At 35.1% G+C, this 20,666-nt stretch overlaps 1 protein-coding gene across 1 annotated transcript; it reads left to right on the forward strand.

Moving 5' to 3' along the window:
- Positions 1 to 419: 419 nt before the first annotated feature.
- LOC127849538 (polyglutamylase complex subunit TTLL1-like) lies at positions 420 to 20,598 on the forward strand (the record flags this gene model as incomplete). Its single annotated transcript, XM_052382170.1, is given in 12 exon segments — positions 420 to 486; positions 1,526 to 1,668; positions 3,535 to 3,578; positions 3,580 to 3,640; positions 4,721 to 4,795; positions 5,009 to 5,168; positions 6,247 to 6,355; positions 8,301 to 8,444; positions 11,693 to 11,733; positions 13,291 to 13,446; positions 18,785 to 18,838; positions 20,147 to 20,598. Coding segments are annotated over 12 exon segments (1,181 nt in total), but the record flags the coding sequence as incomplete, so codon positions are not given.
- Positions 20,599 to 20,666: the final 68 nt, after the last annotated feature.

Genomic DNA, 20,666 nt, shown 5'->3' on the forward strand with positions numbered 1-20,666 from the left:
TGAAACCGCTTGCCATATTGTGCCTCCACAGAGTCAATAAATATTGCCCTATCTGATTTGTATGTACATTTGGCCTGAAGTTTGTGTTTTGAAGTCCTCTCATTATAAGGGTGAATCCTTTTGATCATAACGAAAGGATTTTGGGCTATGATGATTTGGGCCGAAATATGGCTCTTTTTCTGTTTTTCCAACATAGAATATTAGTGGCATGGAGCTTGTGTTCTGAACTCCTTTTATATCACTGAATGGATCCTGTTTAACTTTTATAATTGTACTACTTACCTTAATGTGTTGATAATTGCAGAAAAGGACTTTGGCCATGATGATTTGTTAACAGAATAATGGTCCTTTTGGCCTCTTAATGAATATCTCCACCGGTTAATTGTATGATCATTATAGAAATTCATTTCCATCCACAGGGCCAATGTTCAGAGCGTACGCAATGTTTTTAGTGTGGGACAGCGGCTACAGACTACAGGATGACCAGTACGCTTTTATATGAATCAACTGTAAACGATGACAATTTGTTTACATGGCTGACTCCTGTTTTACTAAGAATTTGAACATTTAATTTTTCCTTCATGACAAAATAACATTTTTCAATGAAAAAATACCTTTTACTACTTTATATATATATGCGATAGGGATGGGAACAAATATTCAAATATTAAAAGTCAGTACCTCATTCAAAAGCAAAGAATATTTATTTCTTTTATAGAAAATAGAGATTGCATATAGAGAGAAGTTGGTTACCTAACGTGGATTTTAAGCAGGGTTTTCACCAGTAAAATTTAAAGGGATGTCCCACCAATCAGGTTGTATTTGGGAGTGCTTCATGTCCACGCAGTATTTGTAAACAAAATGAGCCTCGCTCTGTGAAAAGGGGGTTTAATGCATGTGCGTAAAGTGTCGTCCCAGATTAGCCTGTGCAGTCTGCCCAGGCTAATTAGGGACGACACCTTCAGCCTAAACTGGAATTTTGCAAAGAAGAGACTTTCTGTAAAAAAAAAAATGCCATAAAGCGGAAAGTGTCATCCCTAATAAGCATGTGTTGACTGCACAGGCTAATCTGGGACGACACTGTATGAAATTCATTAAACCCCCTTTGAACAGCGCACACCCCAAATACATTTAAGAACCTTAATAGTGCAATTAGGGGCATGCTTTAAGCTGTTTGTTCTATATTTGTTTTTTTACAAAACTAATATTTGAAAAAGAAGGCATAAATGTCATCATTTATTTGTCTCAAAATATTTGCTTTAATTCACGGAAATATTTGAGTAATATTAAAACAGCAAAATATAATCTTCAAACCTGAGTTTTCCCATTTCTGCACTTTGCTAAAAAAAACACAACACATTTTAAATGGCTATTTTACTGGTATTGATCATTTCATTTAGATTGCATCTTGCTAAGACACATTTTGTTTGATTCAATTTAAAATGCTTGCTTATCTTCTGAACGTGTTTGACAAAAGATGGCATAAAATTACAACTAATGTCAAATTTAATCACTGTTTTTTCAGAGTGATCAATCACTTCCCAAACCATATGGAGCTCACTCGGAAGGACCTCATGGTGAAGAACATCAAGCGATACAGGAAGGAGCTTGACAAGGACAATAACCCGCTGGCAGAGAAAGATGACACTGGCCGCTTTATTCACTTAGGTTGATTTTTACGTATAAAGCAATTATTCACTTATTTCAGAAACTGTGTAGTCCACACAGACTAATCTGAGATGACGCTTTTTGCTGTTATGGTATTTTTCTTTAAAGGTATTATTCTTAGAGAAAATCGAGTTTAGGCAAAACATGTCCTCCCTAATTAGCATGTTCGCAGGCTAATCTGGCAAACACTTACACACATGCATTAAGCTCCATTTTTTCCGCTTTTACCGAGTGTACCGCTCAGTTGTTCATTTTTTAGTATTTTAATGCCTCCGGTAGGGTGGCATATAGCAGTTGAACTGTCCGTCAGTGTGTCAGTATGTGTGTATGTCAGTCTGTCTGTCCGTCCGAAAACTTTAATGGCCATAACTTTTTCAATATTGAAGATAGCAACTTGATATTTGGCATGCATGTGCATCTCACCGAGCTGCACATTTTGAGTGGTGAAAGGTGAAGGTCAAGGTCATCCTTTAAGGTCAAATGTCTAATATATGGCGTCTGTTCGTCCGTCCAAAAACGTTAACATTGGCCATAACTTTTGCACTATTGAAGATAGCAACTTGATATTTGGCATGCATGTGTATCTCATAGAGCTGAACATTTTGAGAGGTGAAAGGTGAAGGTCAAGGTCATCCTTTAAGGTCAAACGTCAAATATATGGCGTCTGTCAGTCCGAAAACTTTAACATTGGCCATAACTTTTTCAATATTGAAGATAGCAACTTGATATTTGGCATGCATGTGTATCTCATGAAGCTGCACATTTTGAGTGCTGGAAGTTCAAGGTCAAGGTCATCCTTCAAGGTCAAAGGTCCACAAAAAAAAATAATTTCAAAGTGGCGTTCTAATGAAGCTGCACATTTTGAGTGGTGGAAGTTCAAGGTCATCCTTCAAGGTCAAAGGTCAAAAATAAATAAATAATAATTTTCAAAGTGGCGCAATAGGGGGCATTGTGTTTCTGACGAACACATCTCTTGTTTTGTTTAATTCTAATTTTAATTTGATCAACAAGACATTGATCTTTCCCCTTATTTCAGTAATGTAGGATATTGCTAAAATTGCATTAACTTAGGTTGAGATTTGTGGTTGCTTTTGCAGAAATTATTCCCTAATATTAGGTATATTTTAGTTTCTTCTGCAACTGACATTGATCTTTTCTCGGTTATATGTAATCAATGATACCCATGCTTTTGGCCGGCTGAGTCACTGGCATTGGAACTGTGTGTGTTTTCTTTACAGAAATTCACTTACAATAACTTATGTTCTGGTTCTTTATGCAACAAAACTGACAATTGAATTGTATAATAATTTAAAACAAAATTTGCAGATTTTCTTATTGGTGTTCATTATTATTTTATTAATGCTTAATTAAACAACTTTCAATTACTACAGTTTTCTTTTAAGCCAGAAATCTTTCATAATAACCTTGTGTTGTTTGAAGAAAATTAATTTTATAAACCAGCAATAAAACATGAACAATAAATACAGGAAAAAAGTAACTCAGCAGATACAGACATGTTAAGCTCAACTAATCACCAAATGGTTGAAGCAATAACTACCAAAATGTTGGCATCAGTGGAGGCATCAACCACATATATTCAACATCAAATATGTCTTTGTGGTAACTATATCAGATGGCTTACAGATAGTTATACTATCAAAGTGGTAGCATAGTCACATGCACTGATTTGGGACTATTCTTGTAGTTCATGTTAATAAAAATAAAATGTTAACTATAAATTGCATAAACATAAAACACACAGATTTTTATGTGCTTGTGTGGAGACATGACGGACATAAGTTTATATTTGCATTATACGTATTCCCTAGACAAATGCCTATTAACTGTAAATATTCGATGTTGCAGATTTTATTCCACATACGTACACGTTGCCTGCAGACTACAACCTGTTTTGTTGAGGAGTTCAGAAAGAATCCAAACACCACGTGGATCATGAAGCCTAGTGGAAAAGGTATCACAAGAAAGACTTAATTATCTGCTCATACTTGCTGTTTGTGTCTGTTCATTACACATGTGTACAGTCATGTGAAAAATTGAGGTTTTGTAATCCATCAATTACTTATTTTTAATTGGCAAATCAATTCATAAGTTAAATATTGACATACCATCTTTTGTCATTTTTCAGGAAATGGAAATATGTGTTATCCAGTAAAATTGAAAAATATTTTGCATTATGTTTAAGTGTTGGTCATGTTATATGTGGTTTGTAAATTTATCATAGATGCATGTCGTGAACGTTATAATTTCCTATTTTGTATGTTATAATATGCTTATGAATCTTTTGCAATCTTTTAGGTGAAAATACACTGTTTTCTTGAGGTTCAAGTCCCAAGAACCAATCAATTATGTTTGGATTAACCATATATGCAGTTTTCAGAGTTACTTTAGTTTTCTCCAAGATTTAATCACAGAACCTGACTATACATTCAATTACTATGCCTTCAGATTGGATATTATGTCCAGTAGTTTAGCAGTTTAAATGTGTCATTGAGCCGCCTCTTCAATGAAATAAACTTATACATGTAGTCAAAATTTACTCACTCTCTTTCTTTCACAAAATTTTATAATGACACAATTTATATGAAATACAAATACTAACCATAATCATGACTACCTTATTTTAGAATTTGTGCTTATTTCATATGAATCAATCGTAAGTTTTTCATTTTAGGAAACATTATCGTAATAAATGTTTCTTTGCTTTAATATTTTGTTGTTTCATATATGTTTCTTATGCAGTGTCCTAAATGGCTTTCAAAGACTGATATGACATATTGTGTCTGCACATTTTAAAAAGCAAAGTGAAAATGGCTTTTGCAACCAGCATAAACCAGAACATTCTGTGAGTAACTGGCAGTCTGTTCAGGTTTAATGCTGTTTGCTGCTCATCAGTAACTAAGGGTTTGAAATGAAGCCAAAAAAACTTGAATGAAGTAAAAAAGAATTTGATTAAATGTAACTTTCTAAGGGACTACAAATGCATCAAAATATGTTCCTAAGTGGTAAAGGGTTAAATTTTGCTTACTTTTAGCCAGAGGTATTGGAATCTTCCTGGTGAACAAACTGTCACAGTTGAAGAAATGGTCAAGAGACAGCAAACAAGCAAGTATGTGGAGTTACCATAGTGTATAGTAAATTTAAATGATCATTTTGTCCAAAGGCATCACCAGCTACAGCATACAGAATAAATGGCATAACATGTTATTATTATCATTTGAAATATTTTAATCCATGATTGGCATTTTGGTTGGAAAAAAATTCAACAGAAATGATTTCTTGAAAGTAAATGTTTTTAAATTATACTTCTTGGAACCATCAGCCTTCTTCTCATCCTACTGGTTTCAGTTTTGTACCCCCAACATCTAAGACACGTATGTGATTTCCAAGTACATCGACAATCCACTGCTGATTGGTGGCAAGAAGTTTGACTTGCGACTCTACGTGCTGGTCACCACATTCAGACCACTCAAGTGCTACATGTAAGTTGCAAAGACAACATTTTACTGCAGCCACATACTGGGTATGTGTATTGATAAAGCAACAGCCCTTGAGATACATGTAAATTGCCAAAATGTCATCAACACGCAGAGATTGAACTAATTCTTAAGTAAAACTTAGTACTTAACTGGTGCACATGCTTTCAATGTAACTTCGTCTACATAGTTTGGCAGACAATGGCAAAATCACTGAATTCTTGGAAAACAGTTTATCAATGTAAATATTTCTTTGTTTCAACATGAATTGAAGTATTTTGGTATGACTTCCACAACTGTTCACCTCTTTGTGTCACATGCAAGAACCTTATTGCTACCTTCAAAGTCAATGTTCTAATATGACATTGAAGGTTAAAATAGAGATTTGACAATTTCAAACCTGCTTTACAATTCTGTGACAAAGTAGTATATGGGCATATTTATTTAGTTCAGTGATAGCTTTAGTGATATTGTAATTCCATGTTCAAAGAATATGGTAAAGGATTCAGATAAAACATAATTGTTTGATCTGAGTACATATAATAAACATCGTCGCTTAAAGAAAATGTTAAATTGGGAACCAGCATTTTTGTAATATGTTTAATGATTTAGGATTTAGCATACACATATTTAACAACCACCCCCATTTCTTATTCAGAAACAATAATTTTCCATAATCTCCAGACAGTCAAGAACATGACCACTTAAAATTTTCAAGAACAAAATGAACTTCCAATTTTTTTAAAGGATAACTGCTAAAAGTGTCCAATGTCATGATTAAATATAATCGTGGACTAGTTAAAAATTAAAACAAATTTTGGCCCTGGTCTGTGAAAAGGGGGTTTACTGCATGTGTGTAAAGTGTCATCCCAGATAAGCCTGTGCAGTCACACAGGCTAATCAGACACAACAACTTTACGTTTATTTTTTCTAAGAAGAGACTTTCTCCATAAAAAGCTGAAAATGTTGTCCCTGATTAGACTGCACAGGCTATTCTGGGACGATACTTAACGCACATGCCTTTAACCCCCATTTCACAGAGCGAGGCCTATTTGTACAATAGACTGTTATGTGTGTTTTCAAGGTACAAGCTTGGGTTCAGTCGTTTCTGCACGGTGAAGTACAACGCCAATGTGAATGAGCTGGACAACATGTTTGTGCATCTCACCAATGTCTCCATCCAGAAAACAGGGGTGGGTTCAGATCATTTATGTGAGATATTTGTACATGCCCTTATGAGGATGTTCTGAGTGCGCATGTGAGCCGTGCTCTGTGGAAAGAGAGTTTAATGCATATGCATAAAGCGTAAAGGTTGCCCTTGTGAATGTTCATGCTGAAATTTTGTTCAGGGCTTATGTTTACCATAATTTAAAATTTTAAAATTAAACTTTATATGTTGGTACATTAAGCTTAAATGACAATGCCAATGACCTCAGACAAAGTGGCATGCTGGTGGTGTTTCAGGCACAACAGTTTTAGTTTTGTCTGGTGATGGAAACAAACTACATTGTATGTTGTTAATGTTGACAAAGGTTAAGCATATCAATTTTACCAAGATGCTATTTGGGAATTAATATGAACTTTAATGTTGATTTACCACTTACTTATTGAACATACTAGTATGGTTATAACACAAGGCACTAAAACATTTTTGACATTTTCAGTTTTGTTTTTGCATAGTTTTATTTTAAATCATAACTTTGCACACTCCAAAGGTAAATGAAAAATGAAATTGTTTATTAGTGATTTGACAATATCCAATCTTGTCACACATAAGATTTTTTAACAAAAATATTTTGTATCCAAATTAATCTTCAATTTGTTCAATTAAAACATTTACAAATCAAATGTTTTATGAACAGCATAACTGTTTTGCACATCAGAACATGTGGAAATGTTTGGCAATATGACGTGAGTGGAAATAAATTTAGTCTCAATGAAACATCAAAATAACTTGCCAGAAACATAGACAGTAAAGGTTGGAAACATATCGGACATTAAATCAATCTGTCAGAAGCGCCTTGTCACATGTGAATTTAAAAAAGAAATTCAATCTTGAAATATTTGTCAGATATTTCCTGTTTTCTCAGAGTCTGACAGACTAGTTCTGCAGTCTGTTATCAATTATCATCAGCTCAGGAGACATGAAAACTATCAAATACTGAAAACATAAATTGCTATAATTTCACTATTTTTATGCCGCGGGTAGGAGGGCATATAGTGATCAGACTATCCGTCCGTCCGTCTGTCCGTCTTTCCATCACATTTTGCGTTTAGGTTTCGAAAAATGCTCATAACTGCTATGTCCCTTGAGACGTAACCTTCATATTTGGTATGCATGTGTATATGGACAAGACCTTTCAATGCGCACACAAGTTTTGACCCCTGTGACCTTGAGGTTGAACTTAGGGTCCGCGTTTAGGTTTCCAAATCTGTGTTTAGGTTTTGAAAAATGCTCATAACTTCTATGTCCCTTGAGATATAACCTTCATATTTGGTATGCATGTGTATAAGGACAAGGCCTTTCCATATGTGCACAAATTTTGACCCCTGTGACCTTGACGTTGAACTTAGGGTCCGCGTTTAGGTTTAAAAATCTGTGTTTAGGTTTTGAAAAATGCTCATAACTTCTATGTCCCTTGAGATATAACCTTCATATTTGGTATGCATGTATATATGGACAAGGCCTTTCCATACGCAACAAATTTTGACCCCTGTGACCTTGACTTTGATGTTAGGGTCTGCGTTTAGGTTTCGAAATCTGGGTTTAGGTTTCGAAAAAAGCTCATAACTTCTATCAAGCGTTTATAGGGGGCATAAGTCATCCTATGGTGACAGCTCTTGTTGATATAAGAATCATCCTTTAAAGTTGCTATATAAACTTTTACCTATCAATGCCCTTTAACACATTTGTAGTCCAATAGAAAATCAAATCAATTGAAGGCCTTTCTTACTAGATTAAAAGTTTAAAAGGCTTTATTTTCAACCCAAATACACTGACGAGCAGCAAGCAGCATACAACCTGAACAGACTCCGAGTGTTCTGGTTTTATGCTGGTTGCATATAGCCATTTTCACTTTCCTTCTGAAATGGAAAGGGTTAACATTATTTGGTGTAAACCTCTTCCGGTACTTTTAGAACGACTACAATGCGGTGCACGGGGGCAAGTGGACGACGCAGAATTTGCGACTCTACCTGGAAAGCACACGAGGCAAGGAAATCACTGACAAGCTTTTTGATGAGATTGACTGGCTGATTGTTCACACATTAAAGGCAGTTGCTGTAAGTTTGATTTCATTAAGAAAAACTTTTGTTTAGTTAGGGCCTATTTGGCTAGCAGAAGAGCATGAAATGTCTTTGCAAGAAATCCTTAGAACTGAAATACTCTGCAATGTCTAGTACATTGATGTAACATACACTACTTATAACAGGATTGTTTATCAACATCTCCTTTCACAACAGGTTGTAATTCTGTTTTATTCATATTGTACCTCTAATCTTTCCCATGTTTTTATGCCCCCGGATCAATAGATCAACATCTCCTTTCACAACAGGTTGTAATTCTGTTTTATTCATATTGTACCTCTAATCTTTCCCATGTTTTTATGCCCCCGGATCAATAGATCAACATCTCCTTTCACAACAGGTTGTAATCCTGTTTTATTCATATTGTACCTCTAATCTTTCCCATGTTTTTATGCCCCCGGATTGATAGATCAGGGTTATATTGATTTCTTCCTGTCTGTCTGGCTGCCTGTCTGTCATTCTGACCCAAAACTTTAACCTTGATTAAAGTTTGATAACTTTTGCAATATAGAACATAGCAACTTGATATTTACCATGCATGTGTATCTAATTGAGCTACTTATTTTGAGTGGTTAAAAGTCAAGGTCAAGGTCATCCTTCAAGGTCAAAGGTCAAATATCATTGTATTTTTCTTTCCTAAAACTTCGTTTAAGTTTTATCATAACTTTTTTAATATTTAACACAGCAACTTCATATTTGGCATGCATATGTATCTCTTGGAGCTGCACATTTTGAGTGGTGAAAGGTCAAGGTTATTCTTCAAGGTCAAAGGTCAAAAATAAAAGTAAAATAAAATAATTTCTCCATTCAATCCCTTACTTACTTCTCTTGGAGCTGCACATTTTGAGTGGTGAAAGGTCAAGTTCAAGGTCATCCTTCAAGGTCAAAGGTAAAAAAAATAATCAAAGTGGCGCATTAGGGGGCGTTGTGTTTCTGACAAACACATCTCTTGTTTTATATTGCCTTTAATCTTGTTATTCATAAATAATTAATTAAAAAAAACAACATAAAAAACAACAACAAAAAAACAACTTCTGATGGCTAAACTTTTAGAAGTAAAAAGCAAGCCATTATACTCACCCAGGCATCAGGGTTGGTGTCTGAGCAGAATAATTCAGTTTCTCAGGTGTAATTGGACAAATTTGTTTCAAATTTAAGCTATGTATTCTCATTATTGAATTGACACCATAGACCAAGTTTAGTAACTCTAGTTTGAAATTTGTCATAATAATGAGCCATTTTACTCTTAGAAATATGCATGAATTCATTTAAATGTAATTTTTTATGATCTGTTAAAAGGTGGAATCCAATATAGAGCGGTTGGGACTTGTCTCTTTATTTTCCTTCAACCTTCCATTTCTATCTCAAAGGAGTTTTTAAGTATAATTATTGTTGTGCCTATCACGCTCATTTTTTTCACTATCATAATCAAACCATGCTGAAGCCTTTGACAGTTTAAGTGTGATCATTCATTGTTTTATGTGAATAAAGATGCAAAAAATGCATATGTTTATCGGTGTTTTCTTTTTATGTGCTATGGATTTTTAATGCCCCCAGATCGGATGATCGGGGGTATATTGTTTTTGGCCTGTCTGTCAGTATGTCATTCTGTCCCAAAACTTTAACCTTGCATTAAAGTTTTGCAATAACTTTTGCAATATTGAAGATAGCAATTTGATATTTGGCATGCATGTGTATCTCATGAAGCTGCACATTTTGGTGAAAGGTCAAGGTCATCCTTCAAGGTCAAAAGTCATAAATACAATCCAAGGTAAGTAATTAGCTTTAAAAGGGAGATAACTTCTAAACCTGCCAAATGATCTATTGAAATTTTATTTCAAAGCGGCGCAAAAGGGGGCATTGTGTTTCTGACAAACACATCTTGTTCATTCATTGACAGCTTTTACAATTTTAACAAGTTTATTTAGGCATGTTACATTTATGTTTTAGACAATATTTATTTAAATAGTGTCTGCAAAAAATTTATTGCAAAGGTAACAGGCAAAGAGGTATCAAATAATTATTGTGATGATTTACATAAATGCAAATGCAGTTTTATTGTAAACAGAAATTTGCTTTCAATTTGGTCCAGTTTTTATGCCCCGGGATCGAATGATCGGGGGTATATTGTTTTTGGCCTGTCTGTCTGTCATTCTGTCCCAAAACTTAAACCTACTGCATTAAAATTTTGCAATAACTTTTGCAATATTGAAGATAGCAACTTGATATTTGGCATGCACGTGTATCTCATGAAGCTGCACATTTTGAGTGGTGAAAGGTCAAGGTCATCCTTCAAGGTCAAAAGTAAAAAAATACAATCCAAGGGAAGTAATAATCTTTAAAAGGGAGATAATTTCTAAACCTGCCAAATGATATATTGAAATTTTATTTTAACGCGGCGCAATAGGGACCATTGTGTTTTTGACAAACACATCTCTTGTTTTAGAATAATGTGTACATTAATGTGTTGCATTCAATCTTAATGTAAATTCACTTTTTTATTTGCTTATGCATAAATATGTCGTAAAAGTTTGTCTTGGTTAGGACTGCATGTGTTATGCTTGATGTCAATTTCAAGGTCACTATTGCTTTAAAAAAGAGATTCCGCTAAGACTCTCAAAAGCTATTGTCATGCAATTCAATTCATAGATGTGTTCCATCAAAACTTCATTTGGTGTCGCACATTGCGGTAACGTTTTAATGTTATTTAATATAGATATATGGCATCTACTCAATAACAAACTAGCTATTCATTTTTAAACGATGTACATTAATGCCTTATCTTTATATCTAGCACACAAGAACCACCTGGCTAGATCATAACCCTTTACCCCTTAGATACGTTTTTTGAGGCATTTTAGTATCTCAGAAAGTAAAATTTAGACCTTTCTTACTAGATTCAAGTTTTAAAGGCTTCATTTCCAACCTTTAGTTACTGATGAGCAGCAAACAGCATAAAACCTGAACACACTGCGAGTTACATGCAGGCTGATCTGGTTTTATGCTGGTAACTTAAGCCATTTTCACTTTGCTTCTTATGGGAGAAAGGGATAAGTGGAAACGGAGCATTTATTGTTTAGGCTGTATGTCTTTGCCACCAAAAAAGGTACTTATGTGTATGGGTATTAATCACTGTCAGTCATGGCTCTAGTTTTCTTGTTATTTTGCTTTATATAAATCTAGAAATAGTTATAATTGACCAAAATAAACGTTGTGTGTTTCAGGGAGTGATTTCAAATGATAGACATTGTTTTGAATGCTATGGGTAAGTTTAACAGAATAATAACCAATATCATGTGTTGTGTATACTTGCTTATATATCTTGTTATTTGATCTTTGCCGGAAAAAAATGAAAATATTAGTTATTCATAAATATTAAATGACACTAATTGAATGATAATGAAGTATACAGCACTACTTTTTATGGAAAACTTTTTTTCTTTGAGATGTATTGACATAAATATATTGTCCACTATTTGAAACTTTAATTAGTAATAGAAAGTGTAAAATTTTCACATATTGAAACAAATTTTGGGTTGTATTGAAATAACTGTGAATCTTTTAAGGTTGACAAAATAAGTACACTCCTGATGGTTGACCAAATAAGTACACTTCTGATGGTTGACGAAATAAGTACACTTCTGATGGTTGACGAAATAAGTACACTTCTGATGGTTGACAAAATAAGTACACTTCTGATGGTTGACGAAATAAGTACACTTCTGATGGTTGACAAAATAAGTAAACTTCTGATGGTTGACGAAATAAGTACACTTCTGATGGTTGACAAAATAAGTAAACTTCTGATGGTTGACGAAATAAGTACACTTCTGATGGTTGACAAAATAATTACACTTCTGATGGTTGACATAATAAGTACACTTCTGATGGTTGACGAATAAGTACACTTCTGATGGTTGACGAAATAAGTACACTTCTGATGGTTGACAAAATAAGTGCACTTCTGATGGTTGACGAAATAAGTAAACTTCTGATGGTTGACGAAATAAGTACACTTCTGATGGTTGACAAAATAATTACACTTCTGATGGTTGACATAATAAGTACACTTCTGATGGTTGACGAATAAGTACACTTCTGATGGTTGACAAAATAAGTACACTTCTGATGGTTGAGGAAATAAGTACACTTCTGATGGTTGACGAAATAAGTACACTTCTGATGGTTGACGAAATAAGTACACTTCTGATAGTTGACAAAATAAGTACACTTCTGATGGTTGACAAAATAAGTACACTTCTGATAGTTGACAAAATAATTACACTTCTGATGGTTGACATAATAAGTACACTTCTGATGGTTGACGAATAAGTACACTTCTGATGGTTGACGAAATAAGTACACTTCTGATGGTTGACGAAATAAGTACACTTCTGATAGTTGACAAAATAAGTACACTTCTGATGGTTGACGAAATAAGTACACTTCTGATGGTTGACGAAATAGGTACACTTCTGATGGTTGACGAAATAAGTACACTTCTGATGGTTGACGAAATAAGTACACTTCTGATGGTTGACGAAATAAGTACACTTCTGATGGTTGACGAAATAAGTACACTTCTGATGGTTGACGAAATAAGTACACTTCTGATTGTTGAGCCTTGCACTGGGAATATGGGGCTTAATGTGTATAGAGTGTTGTCCGGTTGTAAGGGAGGACACTTTTTGCTTAAGCTGGATTTTTCTAAAAAGAGCACGAAAAATCCTTTAATATCTGAAAGTGTCGTCCCCGAGGCTAAAAAACTTTCCAACATGATAAACAAACATATTTGTGGAAATGTCCATGACTTCTTTGTCAGGTGGGACATTATCATAGATGACAACCTGAAGCCATGGTTGATTGAGGTGAACGCCTCTCCCTCCCTCACCAGTACCACGTCAAGCGACCGCATCATGAAGTACAAGCTGATCAATGACGTCATCAATATCGTCATTCCTCCCGGGGAACAGCCAGAGTATGTTTGCTTTGAATTGTGTCTTGTTCTGAGAAAACTGGGCTTAATGCATGTGCGTAAAGTGTCGTCCCAGATTAGCCTGTGCAGTCCGCACAGGCTAATCAGGGACGACACTTTCCGCCTAAACTTGTTTTTCGGTAAGGAGGGACTTCCTTGAAACTAAAAATACCATTAAAGCGGAAAGTGTCGTCCCTGATTAGCCTGTGCGGACTGCACAGGCTAATCTGGGACGACACTTTACGCACATCAATTAAGCCCAGTTTTCTCAGAACAAGACACAATTGTATATGTCCATATGAGCCTTGTTCTGGGAAAACTGGGCTTAATGCATGTTCATAAAGTTTCTTCCTAGATTTGTTTGTGCAGAGGCTTATCTGGGTCTACACTTTCTGCTTGGACAAAATTTTAGTTTAAAAGAGACTTTCTGAAAACCAAAAATTCCATAAAAGAGGAAAGTGTCTGTCTATAATTCTTTCTTGTCTGCACCATATCTGCTTTACCGCTTAAAAGATCGTCTTAAACATTCCTAAAATGTTAAATTAATTGAGAAAATGTGACTAAGGACTGACAGTCAATCGAGCTGTCCAAAGGTCATGATTCAAGGTCAAAAGTGAGATCCTTTGGCTTGGAGAGATTTTCAATAAACTTGTCAAAAAATGTTTAGAATTTTGAGTCAATGTGCAGAATAAGGAATACGTTAGAATTTTCGTCCAAAGGTCACTTGCAGGTCAATATTTCATCCTTCTTTTTTGTGTATATGCTTCAAATTTCCTATACCCTTTGAAGGATTTTCATGAAATTTAATGTATTTCAAAAGATATTGAGCAGTCATGAGTTAATCATTGTAACTAAAAGTCAAGGTCACTCCTTCATGGTTGAAAGAATCTTAAAAGGAAATGTAGCTGTCTGTTGGACTGCCTTGTTTCCAGTCATCATCAGTCTTGACAAAAGTTTAAAGATTACACTTCATTTGACATCTTGAGTTTTAGTTTAAGTGTCTTAATATATGAGCCACGATCAATTAATGGAAAGGTTGTTTAGTTGATTATCAATTTTAATTTATGAGGGATCAGAATAATGTAAGTTTCTTTTATTACAATTTGATGTAAATAGTTTTAGTCTTCTAAAACCAACACTTTTGTATTTAATGTTTTTTTTTAGCTCACCTGAGCACGTTCCTGAGCACAACCTTATGCTCATGGTGAGCTTTTGTGATCGCTTTTTGTCCGTTGTGCGTAGTGTGTCGTGCGTCCGTCGTCAACATTTGCCTTGTGAACACTCTACAGGCCACATTTCTTGTCCGATCTTCATGAAACTTGGTCAGAACATTTGTCCCAATGATACCTCTACTGAGTTCTAAACTGGGTCATGCTGGGTCAAAAATTAGGTCACTAGGTAAACAAAAGAAAAACCTTGTGAAGACTGTAGAAGTCACATTTGATGCCCAACCTTTATGTAATATTGTTAAAATGTTTGTCTTAATGATATGTTGGTTGAGTTACAAAATTGTTCCAGTCCGTTGAAAAACATGGCCGCCAGGGGCGGGGCAGTATTCCTTATATGGCTATAGAATAACCCTGTGAACACTCTAGAAGTCACATTTTTGGTCCAATCTTCATGAAATTTGGTAAGAACATTTGTTTCCTGGATACGAGGGTTAAGTTCGAAAATGGTTCGGATTGGTTAAAAAAACATGGCCACCAGGGAGGGGGGTCTTTTTCCTTATATTTATATAGTAAAAAAGCTTGTAAACACTCTAGAAGTCACATTTTTGCTTAATCATCATGAAATTTGGTCAAAACATTAGTTATGTGGATATCTCGGACGAGTTTGAAAATAGTCGTGAGCATTTGAAAAACATGGCTGCCAGGGGATGGGACAGTTTTCTCTATATGTATTTAGTGAAAACATGTGAACAGTCTATAAGACACATTTTTTGCCCTATCTTTATGAAATTTGGCCAGAACATTTATTTCCCTGATACGACGATTGAGTTAAAAAATGGTTTGGATCGGTAAAAAACATGGCTGCCAGGGTGGGGTCTTTTTCCTAATATTTGTATAGTAAAAAAAGCTTGTAAACACTCTAGAAGTCACTTTTTTGTCCAATCATCATGAAACTTGGTCAAAACATTGGTTTTATGGATATCTTGATAGAATATCTAGGCAAAGTTCATTTATGGTTGCGGTTTGTTGAAAAATATGGCTTGAAATGGCTTTATAATGTAACCTTGTTTACACTCTACTATGAAATTACCGATGTACATGTTGAAAGAAATTTATGCATATTATGATATTCATGATCTCCATGCAGTCATCTGAATATTAATTATGCCGATAAGGTATACATTTACATTTTTAGCTCAACTGAGCACAACGTGCTCATGGTGAGCTTTTGTGATCGCTTTTTGTCCGTCGTCAGTTGTGCGGCCTCAACATTTGCCTTGTTAACTCACTAGAGGCCACATTTATTGTCCAATCTTCATGAAATTTGGTCAGAAGATTGGTTTCAATGATATCTTGGATGAGTTCGAAAATGGTTACGTTTGCTTGGAAAACATGGCTGCCAAGGGGCGGGGCATTTTTCCTTATATGGCTATATATGGCTTTAGTAAAATCTTGTTAACACTCTATAGGCCACATTTTTGTCTGATCTTCATAAAGGATTCATCCCAATAATATCTTGGATGAGTTTGAAAATGATGCCGGTTGGTTGAAAATCATGGCCGCCAGAGGGCGGGGCATTTTTCCTTATATGGCTATAGTAAAACCTTGTTAACACTCTAGAGGCCACATTTATTTTCCAATCTTCATGAAACTTGCTCAGAAGATTTGTCCCAATGATATCTTGGATGAGTTCAAAAATGGTAACCTTTGCTTGAAAAACATGGCTGCCAAGGGGCGGGGCATTTTTCCTTATATGGCTATACATGTATATGGCTATAGTAAAATCTTGTTAACACTCTAGAGGCCACTTTTATTGTCCAATCTTTATGAAACTTGGTCAGAAGATTCATCCCAATAATATCTTGGAAGAGTTCGAAAATGATGCCGGTTGGTTTAAAAACATGGCCGCCAGGGGCGGTGCATTTTACCTTATATGGCTATATATAGTCAAACCTTGTTAACACTCTAGAGGCCACATTTATTGTCCAATCTTGATGAAATATAGTCAGAAGATTTGTCTTAATGATATCTTGGATGAGTTCGAAAATGGTTACGTTTGCTTGAAAAACATGGCCGCCAAGGGGCGGGGCATTTTTCCATATATGGCTATATAAGGCTATAGTAAAATTTTGTTAACACTATTGAGGCCACATTTATTGTCCGATCTTCATGAAACTAGGTCAGAAGACTCATCCCAATAATATCTTGGACGAGATCAAAAATGATGCCGGTTGTTTGAAAAACATGGCCACCACGGGGGCAGGGCTATTTTCCTATATGGCTATAGTAAAACCTTGTTAACACTCTAGAGGTCACATTTATTTTCCGATCATCATGAAACTTGGTGAGAAGATTTGTCGCAATGATATCTTGGATGAGTTCAAAAATGGTTTGGGTTGCTTTAAAAACATGGCCACCAGGGGCAGGGCATTTTTCCTTATATGGCTTTATATGGCTATAGTAAAACCTTGTTTTACACTCTAGAGGCCACATTTATTGTCCAATCTTCATGAAATTTGGTCAGAAGATTGGTCTCAATGATATCTTGGATGAGTTCGAAAATAATTATGTTTGCTTGAAAAAAATGGCTTCCAAGGGGCGGGGCATTTTTCCTTATATGGCTATAGTAAAATCTTGTTAACACTCTAGAGGCCACATTTACTGTCCGATCTTCATGAAACTTGGTCAGAAGATTCATCCCGATAATATCTTGGACGAGTTCAAAAATGATGCCGGTTGGTTGAAAAACATGGCTGCCAGGGGGCGGGGCATTTTTCCTTATATGGCTATAGTAAAACCTTGTTAAAACTCTAGAGGCCACATGTATTTTCCGATCTTCGTGAAACTTGGTCTGAAGATTTGTCCCAATAATATCATGTTATCTCTGCTGAGCGACTTTGGCCTTTCAAGCCCTCTTGTTTAAATTTATTTTTGTTCCTTTCTGAAGAGGATTATTATGTTTATGATTGGTTGGGGATGAAGTGCAACAAACATATTTTTGCCATCTGAAAACCCTTTATTAAATATTCACAAAATTTTAATTAGTAATATTGATTTCACAGAAAATCACTTAGGGGAGAAACAACTGTATATAACTTGAATTCTGTTTGACATCCAATCATAAATGCATGGCTTGTCAGGAATGCACTCTTATTTCTTCATTCATCCCATTCATCCACCTGCTTATCATGAGCAACTAATTAATTCTCTATTGACTGTGCCTGAATTGTTAATTATGTAACAGGCTTGCAGCTTAAAAGCTCTTAGTCCCTAGAAATAGGCCCCATCTTGGAGCTCACATCAAAGGCCTTCAGACTGATAAGAGTGGAACACAAATTGTTATGGCTCACAGTTTATGGATGTCAGGTCGGTAGTTTTGGTGTGATTATCAAAGATGTGTGTTTTAAATAGGGTTGATTGTTGTTTTAATTGGAAATATCATTGCAAGTCTGAAAATAGTTCCAGTTTGCTTAAAAGCAAGGCCCTGAGGTGGGTGGCAGATTTCTTTTTATTGCTATAGTGAAACATTGTGAACTGTCTATAAGTTACGTTTTTGTTCAATCTTAATGAAACATGCTGAGAACATATGTTCCTATAATATCTTGATTTACTTTGAAAATGGCTCCGGTGCCCTGAAGAGCATGGTTTCCTGAGGGGCGAGCGAATTTCTTCTTGTAAACCTTATGATGATATTTATGTTTCATGAAGTACTTTAATTATTTTGAACTCCACCTTCCCAGAAAAGATTAGTTCCTTTGGGTTTCAGGTGAGCGCCTTTGGGCCCATGGCCCTCTTGTTAACCTTTTGTTTTCATTAAAAAAACGGGTTTTATTGGAATTTGTTTGCAAATATCACATAGACTTTATGTCAAATAAACACATAATTTTGCTTATTTTGAGCTTGTCAGCTCTGACACTCCTTGTAGTAAACTGTGTTATTTCAGAAACAAGGTACAAGAAAATAAATATTGAAACTATTGAACTTTTTGATTACTTTTGTTATCAGTTTACACTGTTTGAAACGGGGAATTACCCATTTGATTTTGTTGGAATAGTGTAATAATAACACTTTAGGATATAATACAAGTTGTTAGTCCAGTATGTTATCAAATGTATTTTTATTATTGTATTAGATGTGTCTGTATCACAGTAACATTGAATACTAATTTGCAGCGTGAGATGGAACAAGACAGCTGGAAAGGAGAACCTGGGAAACTTCTATGTGTTGTGAGTAGTCTGTACCACTTAAATTCGTATTTTCACGCCTTTGTAGTCCCTCAGAAAATTAAATTTTATTAAAGACCTTTCTTACTAGATTCAAAATTTAAAGGCTTCATTTCAAACCCTTAGATTCTGATGAGCAGAAAACAGTATATAAAACCTGAACAGACTGCGAATTTCTCACAGGCTGTTCTGGTTTTATGCTGTTTGCACATAGCCATTTTTACTTAATTTTTGCGTCTGAGTGGGAAAGGGGTGAATAAAAGTGTTATATAAATTTAGAAAAGTAATTTTGCTTTTAATATTGACATGATGAAAAGACCTGGTTGGCTAGCTAAGTTGGAAGAATTTGTGAAGTGCAAATCTCAGAAGATAGTGTTTGAATTATTAAATATATTAATAAAAAAAAAAACACAAATAAACATTAATGACTCCCCTTTTGCCACATATGTTTTGTTTATTTATAAATACAGCTCATGTAAATTCTCCCCAAAAGCTGTAAGTAAAAGTTCTGAATTCTAGATCAAATTGTTATACAAGTTGTATTTCCTTTCGAAATTTCATTCTCTTTATGTTATTTAATTATTTTTATGTTATTTCACTCTTTTCCCAACTGATAAAAAATAACACCTTTAAGTCTGACCCTCAGTCAGAATTACGTGTATTGAACATCACCTTGTTTTGGATAAATTATCCCAAAATACATAACTGAGGGTGTGTAAAGTTTATTTCCAAGTATGTTCAATTGAGATACAGCTTATGAGAAAACACTAAGCAACCAATCAAATATTTAGAAATAGCATGAATTGATATCATGCTCTTAATAATTAAGTGCATACGGAAATTAATTAATAAGTTCAATCTTTGCATTTCATTGGATCAGATTGTAGGGCATGTTCTAACTGAACATAGAGAATACTGAGTATGTTGGATCATCAGTGTCTGTGTACACAGCTCTTGTAACAGCGTAAAATCATCAAAGTTGTTGACTCTTGTACTTATTACAGCTATGATGACATTTGAGCTGCACTCTGGGAAACAAGGCTTAATGCATGTGGATAAAGTGTTATCCCAGATGAGCTTGTTCAATCTTCTTTGGAAAATCAGGGATGACATTTTCTGTGTGTACTGCATATTTGTTTAGAAGAGACTAAATTATTGTTTTCAAATTTGTAGAAAGTTTCTTCCCTGATAAGCCTGTGTAGATTGCACAGTCTAATCTGGTATGTCACTTATACACATGGGACACACAATCATGCATAAGGCCCTGTTTTCCCAGAGATTGGTTCAATTTATTTATATATTTCTCTTCAGATACGATGAAGATCTTGCTCAGTCAGACCCAGTCGCACTCGACCCAAAGATGAAGCTTGGAACAGGGCCAGTGCGAGGCGGTCTGAGGGAGACAAAGGGACGACCTTCACCCGCCACCTGGAAGTGACCTTTGACATTCAGTTGACCTTTAATCTTCCTGTATCATCAATACTGTGGCATTTCGTTGACCATGAAATTTTCTGTTTATAATTGACTTACCGTAAATTTTTTACATTAAGGTGACATTTTCAGGTCACCTTTGAAAATTACAGCTTGCCAAAGGTCTTAAGTGGACATTAAAAATTTATTAGGTTTTGCATTTGACATTCAGTTGACCTCAGGAATTGAAGTTGGCTTTGCCATTCAGTACGCATATGACGTTTCACTGTTGCTTTGCCATACAGGATACATTTGACTGTCAGTTCGCTTGATATATTAAAATTTAACCTGTGGCCTTCAGTTTAGGTTTGACATTAAGTGATCATACGGTAATCTGTTAACTGAGAAAGATGACTTTTGA

Source organism: Dreissena polymorpha, chromosome 1 (assembly GCF_020536995.1).
Source record: "Dreissena polymorpha isolate Duluth1 chromosome 1, UMN_Dpol_1.0, whole genome shotgun sequence".
NCBI lineage: Eukaryota > Metazoa > Mollusca > Bivalvia > Myida > Dreissenidae > Dreissena > Dreissena polymorpha.